The sequence below is a fragment of the Charadrius vociferus genome, unplaced genomic scaffold, assembly GCF_000708025.1.
Source record: "Charadrius vociferus isolate BGI_N301 unplaced genomic scaffold, ASM70802v2 scaffold32, whole genome shotgun sequence".
Taxonomy (NCBI): Eukaryota; Metazoa; Chordata; class Aves; order Charadriiformes; family Charadriidae; genus Charadrius; species Charadrius vociferus.
Window position 1 is genome coordinate 6,939,063 of NW_009647856.1, and position 19,176 is coordinate 6,958,238.

General features: G+C 38.4%; 1 protein-coding gene across 1 annotated transcript in view; it reads right to left on the reverse strand.

Annotated features, from left to right (window-relative positions):
- Positions 1 to 19,105, reverse strand: part of CDC123 (cell division cycle 123) — a 38,372-nt gene extending 19,267 nt beyond the window's left edge. Inside the window, exons 1-8 of the mRNA XM_009883010.1 lie at positions 19,071 to 19,105; positions 18,140 to 18,211; positions 16,955 to 17,009; positions 16,119 to 16,151; positions 10,344 to 10,439; positions 9,368 to 9,474; positions 2,484 to 2,532; positions 792 to 867 (exon numbers count right to left, since the gene is read on the reverse strand). Of these exons, the coding sequence (XP_009881312.1) occupies positions 792 to 867; positions 2,484 to 2,532; positions 9,368 to 9,474; positions 10,344 to 10,439; positions 16,119 to 16,151; positions 16,955 to 17,009; positions 18,140 to 18,211; positions 19,071 to 19,105 (523 nt within the window). The remainder of the gene's footprint in view (positions 1 to 791; positions 868 to 2,483; positions 2,533 to 9,367; positions 9,475 to 10,343; positions 10,440 to 16,118; positions 16,152 to 16,954; positions 17,010 to 18,139; positions 18,212 to 19,070) is intronic.
- Between the last annotated feature and the right edge of the window lie 71 nt (positions 19,106 to 19,176).

A 19,176-nucleotide genomic window follows, 5' to 3' on the forward strand; every position in this document is an offset into this window, starting at 1 on the left:
ACCACATCAAAAGTGAATTCAAACTCCAGAATAGTATTTAGCCTGAAATTAAACCCCTCAATTCTAAGACCTGTATGTGCACTAGATGTCTAAGCCCCTGCTATAGTCAGCAGAGAATAGTCAACACATCTAGAGGAGTATAATTCAGTTAAATTTACACTAGAGCCACCTAAAATACATGCTTTAGCACAATCTGCCTGTCCTCCAGCTGCCACAGGTGTCCCGATGCACCCACCAGCAATTTGCATGCTGTGGATACCCTAGATGTTCAGTGCCACTTGAAATATTTTACATTTAGGTTTTTGAACCAGAGTAACAGATAGACAGGTTTTGTGACTCAGCTACACTGAATACAATATAAGCTCAGACACCTCGTACACCCATGGACATGTTCTGACCTCCCCAACTTTCTGCATGTAACATCCACATGTGGTCACAATTTATCAGAATAATTCCCAACTGGATCTTTGTTCAATCTGCAAGCTGGCTACGATGCAATTCGCTCCCGAATGTAAGAGAGTCACTCACCCAAAGGCTGTTAAGTTAGCAATTAGAATTAAGAATATTCCCACTGTAATACTGAGCATGCTGTGTCATTGGGCTTTCAAATACAGTGCAAACAGAAGTGTGGCATGCCACATTTTAAAAATCAAAGAAAGAAAAAGAAAACATTAATTCCAGAAATGAGGTGTGATAAGAAAGAACTGTCTTCAGATTTAGCTCCGAGTCAAGGAATCAGAGAAACCCCTAAGAACTTAACCTAATAATTTTATCTTTAAGAAAATCCTTACCTATAAGCTTGTTTTCCTTGACAAAGCATCTGAATTCTGCACCAGGGATTAGTTCACACCATTTGCGAAGAACAAGCTATAGAGGAAAAACAAATGACAAAGTATTGTTTCAGAAAAGTAATAAGTAACTTTTTGTCAACAGGTACACCTTCTAGATCTACAGTTTTGCTGTAATAAGATGACGGCTGAAGTTATTCCTGATACCAGAAAACTAAACAATCTTAACCTGCAGTTCACCATCATCTTAGCAAATACTTCAAAGGAATCAGACTTAATAGTGATTTCATAGAATCACAGAATGCTTTTGGTTGGAAGGCACCTTTAAAGACCATCTAGTCCAAACTAGGTTAAAAGTAGAAAGGTTCAGACTACACATAGAAGGTTTTTCACAGTGAGGACTGTCAAGCATTGGAACCGCTCCCTCACAGGGAGTAGTCTCCACACTCTCATGTTTTCAGACCAGATTTGATAATATGCCAAGCAACCCGATTTGATCTCATCAAATCTCATCTCATGGCTTTTAGCATGAGAATGGACCAGAAACGTCCTAAGACCCCTTCCCACCTTAATTATCTTATGTTCTTCCACTTTGTATGGCATTTATAACCACAAAATTATTTAGGAAACAACATCAAAGTTATATTAATGATAAAGCATGGAAAACAAAAACTCCCGCTGTACGACACAACGAATCTGTCATGGAATTGGCAGAAAGTTGCTCCCTAGTCAAAAGAGCTGATGAGCAGAATTAAATTTAACCAAATCAACCTCTATTCTGGTATATACCCAAGCAGAATTCTGTGACGCCTTTGAAGGAGCAAACCAGTTAAAATAAGGACACGGGATAGAAATAGTAACCAAACTATTATAGTCAATAGAACAGACTGCCTGGTAATTAAAGCATATCTCTGGCACTTTCAAGTTTCCACATTTCCTAAACTGAAGTATTCAGATGGATCCATTATTTTGAGGGCCTCAATTACAGCTCATGGGTACTGGAAACTCCCAACGCCTATCAACTGCAGCAGAAAAACCTCAGCAATCAAAGGTGACATTCCTAGCTACTGTGTAAACGTGAAACTTTTTGTTTCAACTTTCAGATGTCCTGTATTTTTAAAGCATATTAAGAGAGCGCTTAAAAAACAAAGTAGGGTTGATTCATTTCTTTAAAGCCCTTTAAGTCCACAGGATGATGACAAATACTACATTTACATAAAAATTAGAGACATGACTAGATGCTACCATAAAAGTGACAGCAGCACATGAACAGTTTAAAGCACTGTTAACATCTATGTTGCTAACATTTTAACCTGGTAACGAGCATATGAAACAAGATACAATAGACCAGTTCAGGATGTCCCCAGCTTCTCTCTAGTAACTTCAGTTGTGGTACTCACAAGCAGCATACAATCAAGAATACATGACTTTCAGCTATTGAACTTGTCCTTCCCCTCATGTCTGTCAGGTTTTGCCAGGAAACTGCGAGGAAGCTCAAAAGTCTGAACTTGAGCTCATCTCTGATGTGTAATTAAATGAACTCCTTATGACCTGTAGCATTTAACCAGGCTTCCCCACACTGCCCAAGCAACACAATTAAACACAACAAACGCTACGGGCACATACCCAAGCACAAATGGCAGCCTGCCTGTTAGCAATTCATTTAAATTACCTAGAAATCATGCGGAGTCTTACCTCATAGTCCAAGGAAGGATCAGGGGAATCATCAGTACAGTGAATAAAGCTGGAAAAATAAGGCACGGGCATCAAAATCTGCTTTTACATGTAAGATTTTAGCCATAGTGAGAAAAATAACCCCAAACTGTGAATCGCAAAAGCTACTGTTAAATTATCTGCAAGACGTACAATTCAATACATCAGTAACAAACCTCCTTTTGACAATTACCAGGGGAGGGGGGAGGGGAATAACTCTCCTCTTTTCAGCTAGTGCAATTTGGAAGCACTTACGTTCGGACAGGGACGTGGCTAAAATTTGTTTATTCATTGTTCACTGTTGACTTTTTTTTGTTTGAATCAACAGTGCTGCTCCTTTCCTCTTTATTGTTATGTTGGCATAACTGGGTTCTCAAAAAAACAGATAAAAACTTGAGCAATCTAATCTAGTTTCATTGCAGCATGTTTTCCCTAGTACTTTTGATGTTTAAATTCCTAAACCACACAAGAGACACATCATCATGCCTTACAGCAGTTCATTTCCATGAATAAGGGATGCAAAACAGCACCACTCAGCACTTCTGATTCGACAGCATGGTATCTTTCCAAATTAAGAGCCTTAAGAAATACTCTACAAATCTCTTGAGAGTAGGAATAAACAAAACTATTTCCATAACTGCAAGCAGATGTCAAGACTTTGTCCCTTGTGAGTAGCTGACTGCATGCCACCTCTCAGGAACTATCAAGAATGGAGGCACTTATACCCAAAACAACTCCTATGTACCTTTTTGTCATTTTACAGTAAACCTTGCAGTAAATCCTGCAATTTTCAAAGGGAATTAGCAAAAGAACATGCATTTTCTTTCCAAGTGTACTCCCTGACCTTATTGGCAACACACTACTTCAATGCACAGGACTGTGTAGAGGCTTACCGCTGAGCCAGAGTCTTAAATGGCAACATTTATACTATCTCCCTTTGGCACCAAAGTAAGTTAAGGAATCCAAAAGTCTAACATCTCTAATATAAGCATTGTGTTTGTAAGTCATGGCTGCACAGCCTTCGGTTTGAAGCAAAGAGCTATTGTAAGAGTTCATTCAGTATGCAGCCAGCAGAAATAAATTTCACATGGTTTAGTTTAGACTTGAATACCCACTACATGCAGAAAAGAAGGGTGATAGGAGGTATGCTTTCCAAAAGTACTGTAATCAAACAGATCATATATATCCATAAGCCTATGTAAACAGATAACATCCTTCAACTACAGTTTATATTCCTCACAATTTAAGATCTGTCAGGGCAATGGAAACAAACTCATGAGAGCTTGCAGTTTTGGTAGACTCAAAATTCCTCCCTTACGAGCACATATGCCTACCATGCTCAAGAAAATATCCCAAACACACAGAAAATCAATCATAAACTATATATGAAAAGGCAGCTGAAGTCTACCACATGGAGTTTTACAGTCTCTGCACACTAGGACCTGTATTGCCTCTCACAGACTTCCGTATCTGAGATCGGGGTACCTGCAATCTGCTTCATTCCAACAACATGCAGCCTTTTCCAACAGTCAAAAAAAGAGCCTTATGAACAGTCAAAACCATCCCCTGCTCAACTCGCAAACATTTTGGGTGAGAGCTGTGTGGGGAAAGATACTCTTCCCTTGTAAGTCAGAAAATGAAATCCTTGGGTGCCATCCCAAGCCACACACACTGCTCAGGTATTGCTTGATTTGGCAGCAAACAGGCAAATGATGAATATAGACAAAAATACTGCAAAACGCAGTAACGCTATTTTTCTTGAGCCTTAATGACACAGAACTGAGTAGAAATGAAAAAAAAATGGGAGAACGCAGCAAAAGACAAATTAAACTCAGGTTTTTGTAGTCTCATTTTCCTTCTAAACGGTATCACGAGTTTTTGTCAAAAGGACATTACTACCACCCGCTTTTGGGGGGTAAATTTTGGGCAACTTGAGGTAGTTGCAATTTTATATTTTTTACCAACTTATTGTACCACCAATTTTTTCAGACCCAGCTGAATTAATTTATTACACATGGCCTTTTGTTCATAAGAGGCAGAAGGCTATACAGGGTTTCTTTTACCTGCATCCTATTCAGGTTTAGAAGTACCTGAAAGAACAAATCAGAAAAACTTCAGGAACGCAAAATTGAGAGATACCTGGGCTCTCTTTTCTGAAGCCTTTGAAAATTGCCATTTTGAATACTACTAAGGGTGAAGGAATTAAACTCTACTGCTTATAGGCCTTGTGCTCTGGTCAGCTTGTTTACAGATTTATACTTAGACATCAAGAACTGAAGGATCAAGGTCTCTTTATATGTAGCAACTGTATGTTAATCTCCAAATGCACATACTTGACAACAGGACACACTACATGAAGCCGTTATGCTGTTCAATTTTCAACACTGGGGAAAGCAATTCAAGGTTTGTAAGACCTCCAGTACTGATCCTGCTAAGAGAGCCATGAACTCATTTGCAAATCACTGAGATTATTCTGTGGATAATAAACTATTATGAAAATAATGAGAATTGTAAAAGTTATTCTGTACCTGGCAGTTCCCCTGCCATCATCTCACAGTCTATTTTAAAACCTTAATATAAAAAAAAAAAAAAAAAAAATCAAGGAGAATTCTAACAGCCTTTGAACTGCATCTTTATTTCTTGAACATTGAACCTTGCTGGAACATTAAGGACTAAAAGAAATAGGAAATTCATGCACCATTCAAAAGAGGATCTTGTACTACACCGTAAATTGCTAGGAAAAATGGGATGAGACTTCTAACAGCCTTTGAACTGCATCTTTATTTCTTGAACATTGAACCTTGCTGGAACATTAAGGACTAAAAGAAATAGGAAATTCATGCACCATTCAAAAGAGGATCTTGTACTACACCGTAAATTGCTAGGAAAAATGGGATGAGACTAAAACCTCAAGAAAAAAAAAAAATAAAAAATCAAAGGCTGCACTTTCCACATCCTGTCATGTGGAACTGTCTACCTTGAAATAAGTTATACTAAAGTCTAAACCAACAGCTACCGTTCTTGCAAAAAGGTATCCTGAGCGCCAAGCCATGAGCCAACACTGCCTCCTATGTTCTGTCAGGAGAACACAGGCTGTTATTCCTCCACATCTCAGAAAAACTTTATAATTTCTTTATAATTCATAATTCAATATTTAGAAGTATTAAGTCTGGTATCAAAAATGTAGTCAGAATGCTATCTTAAAAAGGACTGAAACATCTGCTAGGTTTTAAAGTTAACAATGTGCTTATGAGCCTGATGGGCTAAACCTTATTCAAGAGAAGAATTTCTTGATTTAACTTAACAGAAATCCCAATTAGAAAGGGATTTTATCACATATCCACAACACTAAGTTTTTGAAAGCCTCCATTAAAACCTGAAAAGTTAAGGATCACACCACTTACAAGTTTTTTTTGTGAACTCAATAAAACGCAATGCTTACTTTGAAGCAGAAGCAACATTGACTACATTAACAAGTGCATCACTCTGAAGTCTTTGTTAATTTTTACAAAATTAACAAGGAGAAAACTCATTATTCTGAACTTTTCAACCAAATGAAACATCAACTTTATGAAAGAATCCAAACACTTAAAATAGTCAAAGCTTATCTAGTCATGCTCAGTGTATCTGCATTAAGGCCATATGTTTTAATGAAGTATCGCATAGCTGAAGTTTCCTCAGAACTCGAGAGAGTTGAGAATTACAGCAAGGGCAGTTCCCTGACCTGAACAATGCATAGATCGATAACAGATAATCAGATAGGAAATGGGAGAGGAAGGAAGAGGCAAAGAAAGTGGTTTGCCTTAAGTCCCACATCACTGGCAAAGCTGGATTAAGAAACAGATCTTCAAATTGCCATTGGAAAGTCTTTTCCATATTATGACCCATGAAGTGGATTTTTAAGTTAATACAATTGAACAGAAAACAAAACACACCCAAAAAAAAGGGTATACAACATTTTAGCTGTTACTCAAGGCAAGAAACTTTTAGAACATACAGACTATTAATGAAAGAAGTAGAAATATAGTGCATTTATCCTCCCTCTGAGTGGCCCTTCCAAGGGATTTGGATGTATTACGTATCCAATTTTCATTTGTTCAGCACTTGAGGTTCTTATGCCAGCTACATTTTTAATTTCTGCTTGCTAAGGACTAGGGTACTGGCAGCTAATCAATACTATAATTAAGGAAGACCACTGTTCTGATTCAGCAATAATCATTTCAGTGTTTGAGTGGGGACATTTTGTACAAATAATTTAGTAATTTAGAAATACCATGCACAGACTGGACAATAATATGTGCTTTAATCAAGTGCAACATAATCATAAAATACAAGATACATACAGAGCAGAGTGATTTTACCACTCACCAGCTGAGCTGTGCTATCTGGCGGTACGTGCGATCTTACCACACTGGAAGAGGAGTCTAAATGGATTGGACTACCGCAACTTGAGGTGTCGACTTTCTGCTAGAGGTTATTCTCCCACAGCAGGATCAGTAGAAGAGAGTGTGCCTGCTATAGGCTGCCCAGACACTACCATTCTTAGCCTGGTGTGAACTTAAGGTGAAATTACTGATGGTTCAAGTTAACACCCATGCTGTGAAATCTCACAGCATAGGAGCTAGAATGCATTCATTGCCTCTACCGCTAAGTCGCTGCTGACTGCAGTGGGCAAGGTGAATAGCTGAGGCACTAACTTTACCTGATACGAGATAAAACTTGACAGAAAATGCACCGATTTCAGTCTTGCTGAAGGTGGTCAAATCAACTCATTCTACCATACAAATGGCATAAACTAAGAGCCCAAACACACACACAGAATTGCCACATCTTCTAAATCAAGTGGTGTTTCCTAAACACTTGTGTCCCAAATTTATTAGAAAGTGGTTAACCAAACAAGAATTCTCCAAGGAGCTCAGGGTACCTTTTGCTGAATCTCTTTACACATGAGGATAGTAGAATATAAGAACCGTATTATTTAACATCGACAAAGGGATGACACAAAGTGTACAGTTCTTTTCAGAGCCACAAGACTCAGTCCTGAAAGCAGTTACAACAAAGGACATATTAAATTTTAGCACTCAACCCTCTGAGCAAACCGTCCTCAAGACACCTGGCCAAGTCACCTAGCTTCCCATTAGGGGAAACCATGAAAAAAAGGTCCTTGATAAGGCACCAAAGTTTTCTCAGAATCACTATTCACTCACCTCTGAATGTAAACTATAGATTTCTCATATCCCCCTTCCCTTTCATTCTCTATGATCCCAGAATCATGAATTCTCAATGCTCACAACTGTTTCCCTTGTCCAACATAATTTTCAAACTGTCTTCTCACTCCAACATCTCCCATCCTTCTCAGTCTCTTCCCCTGCACTTCATAATGTTGTAAGTTAGACATAATGTAAAACCCAGCATCAGAATTGGACTGACAGCGCTGCTAACACTCCATAAATGCAGAGATAAGGATGAGGATGTTGCTACCTATCATTTTTTAGTGTATCACTGAACTGGAGGGAATGAGTGTTATTAGAGTTGCAGGAATAAAAAAAAAAAGTGGCAGTTACACAGCATTAATGGCACTGCTTTCACATTTTAGACAAGACAATTCTTACCGGGTCATAAGCTACTTAACACAGGATTATTACGCTTGGTAATCCTCTATAAAGCACCTAGAACAAGTGCCTTGCATTTGACTGAGTCTCCTAAATATTGCAGTAATATAAATAAGGACTGAATAATTACTGGAAAACAATCTCTCGGATACCAAGCCATGGATTGCTCTCTTTCTTCGAAATTCCGCTTTTCTGAAAAAGATACTAGTAATAACAGTAACAAGAACATTAAATTCCAATAATTTTATTTTCTTTCAGAAAAAGTCTGTATTTTAGAAATGAGGGACATGAATCAGATGCAGGTACTACTACAGGAGAAAGCCGTTCCTATACAATTAAAGGGACATGAATCAGATGCAGGTACCACTACAGGAGAAAGCTGTTCCTATACAATTAAGTTCTCTCTTCATGTGAGCAGATAAAATAAACCCCAAAGACATTGTATTTGTAGTTTTATCCGTAACTATTATCCCTAGTCACAGTTCCTGGAGTGCATTAGTTCAAGAGTTACAAGACCTTGGGTTCAGAAGGAGCTCTAGGAATACATCACCAGAGGTCTTGGGCATCTTCCAGGCAGCCACACAAACTTCAACAGCTTTAAAATTTCAAAGGGACATGGTAAAGTCATGCTATGTTACCATGAGAACCGGCAACAATAAGGTAGGTAGAAAGAAGTAAATACCAAGAGGGGTGGGAAGGCAAAAAACCCCAGGTTTAAAACATCACTTGCTCTGGAAAGCAACTCAATAAAAATGGTCTTAGTCCACAGTGTCATTTCATACTTTAATATAATGTCTTCTTGTTTTACTTTTCACTCATTTGTGTATTAAAATCACATGAATTACTATCAGAATAAAATGGAGGCTGCTTCTCTCTTGTTGGCTGAAGCTAGGTAAACAACTGTGGTTCACTAGAAAGCCTCACTCACAGTAAGTACCAGTGAAGATCATTTGCCTCGCAATTCTCTGCACTAAATTGGACCTGGCATTTATTTTTGCACGGTGGAAGGAGACAAAGAAGGAGGGAAAGGGTGGGGGGAGCTTCAAAGAACAACTAACCTATTACTGTACCTGAAACATATTACTGTACCTGAACCACTTTTAAACATGAATATGTATTTTTGTATCAGATATTTATCGTTACTGTACAAGAAAGAGTAAGATCTTTCAAAAGAACTGAAAAGTTACCTCAGAGGAGTGGATGGGTTTTTTTTGACTGGGTATAAATAAGATTGTTTGCTAGAAATCTACTTACGGCTGAGTGAGGTCACGAGTAATGAAGTCCGAACTCTTGAAGAGGAGGAAGATGTCACTGAGAGCTTTACATTTCAGAGAGCTGTTCATGGCTATCCAATAGGCATCCTAAACAAAAAAGGAGATGATCCAAAAATGCACCTTTGCTAGCAGGAAAGAATGCAAGCTGCAGATCCCCTTGGATCTGCAGCTCCGCTTGGAGTCCCCTTCTCTGGAGATTTTCAAAACCCGCCTGGATGCAGTCCTGAGTAATGTGCTCTTGGCAATCCTGCTTTAGCAGGGGAGTTGGACAAATGATCTCTAGAGGTCCCTTCCAACTCTGAAAATTCTGTGATCTACCTAAACAATATGCCACATTTGAAATACATGCAGAAAATTATTTTATTTTGAGGAAAACTTCATTAGCTGTTACAAGAGACACAATTGTTACTGCTTTTCTTACAAATACTCTGTTGAAAGCAGAGCAAATCCATTTAAAAAACAAAGTTTCTGCCTTACTGCTACCAGGCACTTCCTTGAAATGCTTGATTGCACACAAGCTTCCCTGGAGAATACAATACAAAAAGATTTGGGTGCACTCATCCTTAAGGCATAGAGTACCAAAAAAATAACTGGAGGGAAGTTTATTGCTTTTTTAAAAAAAATGCGGGGTTATTAATCTTTATCCCAGGCAAAGTTTTCAACTACTATCCTAAAGAAGAGTGTCACCATCATACTGTTATCTGTGACAAGGACACAGGGTTTTACGTAAGAAAGACAGTGCTGTCTTGCATCAGCCTCACCAAACAGTGAACCATCCAGCTCTAATCTACCAGAACAGTTTGCTGTATCATACTTTACTGATATCTTGTCTATCACTTCTTCCTTCATCAGAACCACTAGTCTCTTCTACTTTACAATGCATTAAGATAAAACAAACCAAAAAAAAAATCCCTGTGATAATATCTGTTACAAGTTTTGGGAGTCAGCATTCTTACCCTTGGAGCACTCCAGTTAAGTTTAGGAAAAACACTACCACCCAAGGAACTTATTGCTTCTTGAACTTTAGCTGTGAACTCAGGAAATTCTGGTGCCTGAACAAAGAACAACAAAAAATCAATTTCAATACATTTAATAGTGAAGTGTAGCCATCTCCTAAATACCATTAGAAATACATATTGTAGAAGGAATAAACATGTCCAAAATCAGAAAGCAAGAACCCCACAAAAATAATGTATTTGTAGAATTAAATAACTTAAGAATCAACTCTGACATTCTTTCAATCAGAGAAAATTGAAAATCATAGAATGGTTTGGGTTGGAAGGGAATGTAAAGATCATCTCGTTCCACCCCCCCTGCCATGGGCAGGGACACCTCCCACCAGACCAGGTTGCTCAAAGCCCCATCCAGCCTGGCCTTGAACACCTCCAGGGATGGGGCCTCCACAGCTTCTCTGGGCAACCTGTGCCAGTGTCTCACCACTCTCAGAGTAAAGAATTTCTTCCTAATATCTAATCTAAATCTACCCTCTTCCAGTTTAAAACTGTTACCCCTTGTCCTACCACTACAATCCCTGATAAAGAGTCCCTCCCCATCTTTTCTGTAGGCCCCCTTTAGGTACTGGAAGGCTGCTATAAGGTCTTTCTTTTATGTTTCCAATTCTAACTCTCATTACTAGCAAGATTTATGAGCTTCAGGGGAAAACCCAAAACTTTTTTATGTTCATCATGAAAGCTGCAACAGCTGGCAAATGTGTAAGTCAAATAAACAGACCTTAAGTACATACCTCTTGTTTTATACCTGATGGTAGATTATTGTATACAAATAAAGATCCAAGAAGATTTAAAAACTAACTTTCACAAACAGTTTGTTTAGAATTAAGCATCTCTTTAAAAAAAGGTCTAAAAACCAAAGACTGTAGGATTCTGCCAAAGTATTAAAAGGTAGAAAGAGACCAATTCTGTTTTGTAATAGCTCCCTAGCTGCATTTAAGAACACGGTAAGAGAGCAAAAGTAAATAAATCAATACATAGACAATTTGAGTGACAGCTCCTCATTTAAGCTTTAGTTTTACAAAGTGTTGTTAGTAATACTTTAACTAATCAGCTCTTGAATTAGGTCTTAAGGTAGCTCCTCAACAATATATTCCATCAAAATAGAGGACACACTGCAAAGGTATGAGTTGGACTAGAAAACCTTGTCTTCAATATTGTAAACATAAGAGAGGGGAAAAAATAAGCTCCCTAGGATGCTATAAACTCCACTCTGAATGTGGTGCAATAGAAAAAAACAGATTGCTGACCTTTAAAATAATATGAAGGGATTTCAGGCATATGTCAAAGATTTTTCATATAATAGGATTTATAGCAAAAAGTATATAAGAACACTATTTCTGCCTGAGTATTTTTAAACTCAACTCAACAATAACTTCTAGGCTAAAGCTACAATGTCTCTAAAACAACAAAGCCCTCATAGCCACACAAGTGACCAAAAAAAGTTCATACATTTTGGCATCTCCTTTCTGCAGGTCCCCAAATGCAAATACTTTAAAAAAAAAAAACAACCTCTCACATTTTAGCACACGGAATTAGACTGAATTCTGAATCCTTCCTTAGTACGTTATCTAGTCTCCATGGGAAACTACACTTGAAAAACTGAAAAAGCCCTTCTCTTGTTTTACTTTATTTTTAGACCTTCAGTAAATTCTGGAAATTGTTCCTGCAAGAAGTAGAACTCTGCATTCCACTGCATTCTGATCCAATCTCCTCTTGCTTCAACAGAAGTCAGGAGTGATACTACAGATGTAATACCAGCACATACCAAGCCTCCTTGGGGAAATGTTACCATCATGTCATCTGATTAATACAAGTGAAGAAATATACACAAGAGGATAGCTCTAAGGCTGCATAAACAACCTAGATTCTAACATTTACCAAATTCTGAATGCCTGGCTTTGCAACCATCAATATTAATGCATTTTTTTTTAAACATAGGATTTTCTATAATCCTATATTCTAACTCTTCTTCAGAACATAGAAGGGTCAAGGGAAACAAGTTCTACCTGATGGCTCAGGTGGGTCATCAAATCAAATTAATCAAACACAGCTCACCTTACTGCTCCCTGAGCCAAGAAACCAACAGAAAATTGTAATCTGGGATTTATCATTAGTAAGATATGAATGCCCTAGGCTGACAGTAAATGCAGAACCACAGTCTTCAGCTGGTCCCACTATTCTTTACACATTATGCTCCGTAGTGTCTCCCTGTTCAATGTCCACATTGCTACTTATCCACTCTCATCTCTTGCAGTAACTCCAGATGAAGCTCCCCACCCTTCTGCATTTCACACAGGCTGTTTCTTCACTCTCGTCATCACTGTCAAAGTGATAACAGGCAACACTTAAAAGCACAGAAGATTATTCCCATTCACTCACTGGCCTCAGAGTAGTTCCTAGTTTTCAGGTAAAGAAAGCATATTTGTCACAGGTGCAGTCTTCAGAGCAATCATCTACCAAATTTACAAGACTGTAAAGAGCACATTATGAAATTCTACTTTTAGAGCCTCTTTCTTTGACCAAACGTAGGTGCATTTTTGTAGAAATTAGCCTTGGGCACAAAACATGGGCATTATTAACCATTTTCAAAGTTCCAGGTTTGGCAAAAGACAAAGCCCTGCCAGTCTCTGAACACGAGCCACCTTGGAGGCGAAAACACCCCTCTTCTTCCTCTACCCCTGCTTGTATTGCTGAGCATGATGTTAAACAGTAGGGAATACCCCTTAAGATAATTTGGGCCAGCTGTCCTGGCCCTGGCCCCTCTCCTTCTCTTGCCTAGCCCTCCCCTAGGGAGGGGTGTGGAGCAGATCGGGGAAAGGGAAAGCATTGATGCTACACAAGCACTGTTCAGCAACAGCTGAAGGTTAACTCCATCCCAGCCAGCCCCAGTAAAACAACAGCTGTAAAGCTGCAGTCCACACAGAGTACACAACACTTACCTAGCTAAACTGAAATCACTTGGCTACATCCTTCTGATGGGTATCAGACCTCTTAATTACGTATTTCCTTATCATGCTGTACACTACAACGAAACCTGATTCAAAAGTCTGATATTATTTCTTTAACAACACTAACATGAGCTTCACAGAAGATAAGATGGATACCAAAAACCTTGTTCTGATTAATTTACAATCCAAGGCATCTACTTTATCAAAGCTTAGATATTTGAACTGAAGCTATTAGTGCATGCAAATTTGGCATACATTAGTTTTAAAATCTAGGCTATAAGTTCTGTACTAGCATAGGCACAACTCAAAGCAGGGCTGTGTTTATATTGCACCTAATCCAATATGAGCAATTCAACATTATGTTGAACATTAGAAAGCCAACAGGACCGAAGTAATAGTATCAATGGCAGACAAGCGATGCAAGCATGGTAACTCTGACAATGATGGGGCAACAGCAAGTTTCAAAAAAGATGTAAAAAAAGATCACGGAAGCCTGGTTTGTATTCATCACGATCCTGATTCTAAGCAAGGCACAGTGAAAGGACAGCATGAAGACAGGAAAAGAGAAAAAAAAAAAAGATGATACAAAGAAATGTACTTTGGAGGAAATAATGGCACAGGTGTAAGAGAAGAGCTGTGAAAATTGAGCTGCGGGGGCTTCATTTCTTCTGTATCCAGTTTGATTAAGTAATTGGGAGATATTCAAAGCGGTGAAAATGAAAGACGGCTATATTTAGAGCCATACTTCAGTTCATTTCCTATAGTCTAACACGTGTGTGATTGTTGGGGATGAAGAAAAGCATTTTATTTTTAGTTAAATAAAATTAAGCCAGCAAGACTTTTTTAAAGTTACAGGCATCTACACTACCATCCATCTAGAATGGTCTGAAAAACGTTAAACACAGCAACAGGTATCTCTAACTGGCAACAAGTTGATATCACAAGGTTGCAGAAAGGATACTACTGACAAACCCGTGTTAGGCTTTTACCTTAAGTGTTGTAGTATTCTCATCATCTGACCACTGTCAAAAGTAAGAACAAATCAAAGGTTACTGGTTTCATGAGACATTCTTTATAATTTATGAGACATCAGAATTCATGTGGTTTCCTACAACACATAGATCAAATCATTGCCCTGGAGCTCCTGTAGCATAATGTCACCATCCGCCAATTATTATGGCTGTAAATTAAGACAAGAAAAATATTGTATATTTGGCAGAAGTACTATTCTAAAGTATGGATAAAAGACAACACCTATTATTTTAATTGTGATTTATATCACAAACTTGGGCATTTCAGAACTCAACAGTCTTCCCCATATAAAGCTTGTCTCCAGCTCCAGCATTTCCATCCTTAGACTCACGTCCATTAGTTTCACTTATATTTTTTTTTCATCACCTTTTTCTATCTTCTGCCACCTTGTGCTTACAATATTTTCCAGCCTTTTTCTTCTAGAATACCCTTCTGAGCTATTATGGCCTCAGGAAATTTCATTGTTTCTTGAAATAACTCCTCCAAATGTACGCCTCCTTCTAATTTTTCAGGGCATGAAATAGCATTAAGTTCAATTCCAACAACCTTCAACATTCCCTACTCATTATTACAAATGGAATTACCAAGACATTAAAAAAAAGTCTTCTGTGAAAGAGCACAGAAACATTTTAAACCTTCCCTAACATCACAGTATAAATAATGTTTTTAAAAGGCAACTACCAGAGATCATTATTTTTGTGAAGTACTCTCCTCACCTACAAATTACGCAGAAAATGTTACACATTCATATTTTTCTCAAGAGACTTGACATTAAGTTGCATTTTATACTGACCTGTATTTCCTCTGCATCGTCACTCCTCTCCTGAGCATGACTTGGTGGATCTTCTCTAAAACAAAAAAATAGCATGAAAAAAAAGTAAGCATTGGAGTTTGACTTAACCACATACATTTCTACAGCATCTACCAGCTGTTGATCTCAAAACGTTTTCCTAAGGAGATTAAGACTCAAAACCCCTGGCAGAGAAAAATCAGAGTGAGCCAGTACAGAGAACTGAAGCCCTGGCATTAGACTCGGGCCTGACCCAAACCACTTTGCTTCTTTCAAATTAGCAGATCACTTTCTGCTCTGAAAATGCCATAATTGAAGCTTTTCAACACCCTATTAATCATTCTTTTCCAACTTTACTGTACTCTGACAGAAGCCCAAATGAAACAAACTTTTTTTTAAACAAGTTCAATTTAAATTATGCTGTGCCTCCATACTCCTTTTCCAAGTAAGAATTTATAAAATTTGAGTGTCAGATGTTGACCTGTGAATCTCTAGTTCTGAAAAGAAAATGTCCACACACAGAAAAGAATATCCTATAGAAAGTGGATACATAGTCATTAGCTTCTTAGTGGGGCTCAACAACCCCACGCAGCGCTACAGGCTTGGGGAAGAGTGGCTGGAAAAGTGTCCAGTGAAAAAAGGCCCCGGGTGGCTTTAAAAAGACATGTAGGTGTGGTGCCTAAGGACCCGGTTCAGTGGTGGACTTGGAGTTCATTTCCTATAGTCTAACACGTGTGTGATTGTTGGGGATGAAGAAAAGCATTTATTTTTAGTTAAATAAAATTAAGCCAGCAAGACTTTTTTAAAGTTACAGGCATCTACACTACCATCCATCTAGAATGGTCTGAAAAACGTTAAACACAGCAACAGGTATCTCTAACTGGCAACAAGTTGATATCACAAGGTTGCAGAAAGGATACTACTGACAAACCCGTGTTAGGCTTTTACCTTAAGTGTTGTAGTATTCTCATCATCTGACCACTGTCAAAAGTAAGAACAAATCAAAGGTTACTGGTTTCATGAGACATTCTTTATAATTTATGAGACATCAGAATTCATGTGGTTTCCTACAACACATAGATCAAATCATTGCCCTGGAGCTCCTGTAGCATAATGTCACCATCCGCCAATTATTATGGCTGTAAATTAAGACAAGAAAAATATTGTATATTTGGCAGAAGTACTATTCTAAAGTATGGATAAAAGACAACACCTATTATTTTAATTGTGATTTATATCACAAACTTGGGCATTTCAGAACTCAACAGTCTTCCCCATATAAAGCTTGTCTCCAGCTCCAGCATTTCCATCCTTAGACTCACGTCCATTAGTTTCACTTATATTTTTTTTTCATCACCTTTTTCTATCTTCTGCCACCTTGTGCTTACAATATTTTCCAGCCTTTTTCTTCTAGAATACCCTTCTGAGCTATTATGGCCTCAGGAAATTTCATTGTTTCTTGAAATAACTCCTCCAAATGTACGCCTCCTTCTAATTTTTCAGGGCATGAAATAGCATTAAGTTCAATTCCAACAACCTTCAACATTCCCTACTCATTATTACAAATGGAATTACCAAGACATTAAAAAAAAGTCTTCTGTGAAAGAGCACAGAAACATTTTAAACCTTCCCTAACATCACAGTATAAATAATGTTTTTAAAAGGCAACTACCAGAGATCATTATTTTTGTGAAGTACTCTCCTCACCTACAAATTACGCAGAAAATGTTACACATTCATATTTTTCTCAAGAGACTTGACATTAAGTTGCATTTTATACTGACCTGTATTTCCTCTGCATCGTCACTCCTCTCCTGAGCATGACTTGGTGGATCTTCTCTAAAACAAAAAAATAGCATGAAAAAAAAGTAAGCATTGGAGTTTGACTTAACCACATACATTTCTACAGCATCTACCAGCTGTTGATCTCAAAACGTTTTCCTAAGGAGATTAAGACTCAAAACCCCTGGCAGAGAAAAATCAGAGTGAGCCAGTACAGAGAACTGAAGACCTGGAATTAGACTTGGGCCTGACCCAAACCACTTTGCTTCTTTCAAATTAGCAGATCACTTTCTGCTCTGAAAATGCCATAATTGAAGCTTTTCAACACCCTATTAATCATTCTTTTCCAACTTTACTGTACTCTGACAGAAGCCCAAATGAAACAAACTTTTTTTTAAACAAGTTCAATTTAAATTATGCTGTGCCTCCATACTCCTTTTCCAAGTAAGAATTTATAAAATTTGAGTGTCAGATGTTGACCTGTGAATCTCTAGTTCTGAAAAGAAAATGTCCACACACAGAAAAGAATATCCTATAGAAAGTGGATACATAGTCATTAGCTTCTTAGTGGGGCTCAACAACCCCACGCAGCGCTACAGGCTTGGGGAAGAGTGGCTGGAAAAGTATCCAGTGAAAAAAGGCCCTGGGGGTCTTCAAAAAGACATGTAGGTGTGGCGCCTAAGGACCCGGTTCAGTGGTGGACTTGGCAGTGTTAGGTTTACGGATGAGCTTGATGATCTTCAAGGTCTTTTCCAACCTAAATGATTCTGTGATTCTTCCTGAAAACTTCCTTTTTCTCCACAGCGAGATCTGCTGTTGCAAACACTAACATATCTGCGAGAAAGCACTTGACTGCAAATATTTCCTTGAAATTTTAGGTGACCTTTGAAGGTCTTTAGCCAACATAACTAAGTGCGAAGATCGTAAAGGAGAAGACCAAGCTCTTGAAGACTTACTTACAGCAATTCAGTGTCGCAAACACGGTAAATTCAAATGTGCGTCCCTGCCAAAAGTAAACTCTTCAACAAGCAAAGTGTCTGCAGCCCCTTAATGCACTTCCACATGGATTAAATTATCAATCCAGTTTTTGAAATCTAGGGGTCAGATATCAGTTCACTGAAGATTAAAAGCAATCTTGGCCTCGACTAGAAGATCACATTCACTTGTAGCTAAAAAACACTCTTTACCTTCCAGAAACCACAAGTGTTCCATCATCCAGCAAATATTCTTTCACATTCTCTGGTAGGGGAAGTATAACACTGGAAGAAACATAGAATGTCTTTAATAAATTTATTACTAGTATTACTTCTTAAAATAATAACAAGAGTTAAATAACAGTAAGTCAGGTTTTTTTTTTAATAGAACACATTTCAGTAACAGTACGTTTTATTCTCTAATACTATGAAAAAAAAGTTTCTCTTTCTCCCCTCTCACCTCTTCCCAAAAAGCAATGTTCACTTTTCCTCCAGGCAAGTAAAGGAGAAAGAGGCAAAAATTTTAGATGAAATGCACAAAAAGGCCCCACTCCTTCAAAGCTCTAAGAAATTCAAAGAAAGAGTATGTGTGGCCAGCAAGAAGGACACAAGATGTTGCTTGAACCAAAGGCTTCCCTTCTGACATACAAACCAAAATATGCTTACACCACCCAAATGTTCCAAAAATGCAGCACTATCACTAAACTTACCAAAAATATGTATGCGCTAAATAGTACTAACAAACATAAAAGATTAAATGCTTTGATTACTAAAAGCCTGATGTCAGTGCTTTTTGATCCAACAGAGCAACTATCTTCAGCTTGACTTTCCTGAGTTACCGGTAGTTCTCATAACTATCTCGTGACCTGCAGCAGCACCTTAGAAACTGCAGAAATTGCTACAGTTTCCAGAAACACACAGAAACACGAAGTCAGTCACTTGGTTTGGGTGCGTTCAGCCTCAGTTTCTTTGAGCAGCCAAGTGGGACCATCAGTGATGTGGCTGTGAGCTGGTGCTCCGTGCAGAGTCCCACCAGGAGAAGAGGGGTGCCCGGCCTAGCCCCAGGGCTGCCCAAAACACCCCCTCAGGGCACAGGGACGAGACCCCACCTCCTAGAGCTCCAGGTTAATCAGGCCTTCCCCACCTCCATCCCAGCCCTGTCTCACACAGATTCCCCATATCTCCCCCAACACAAGCCTATTTCTAGCCCAGCCCCACACCGTCACACACACACAGTCGTCGCCCCCCCC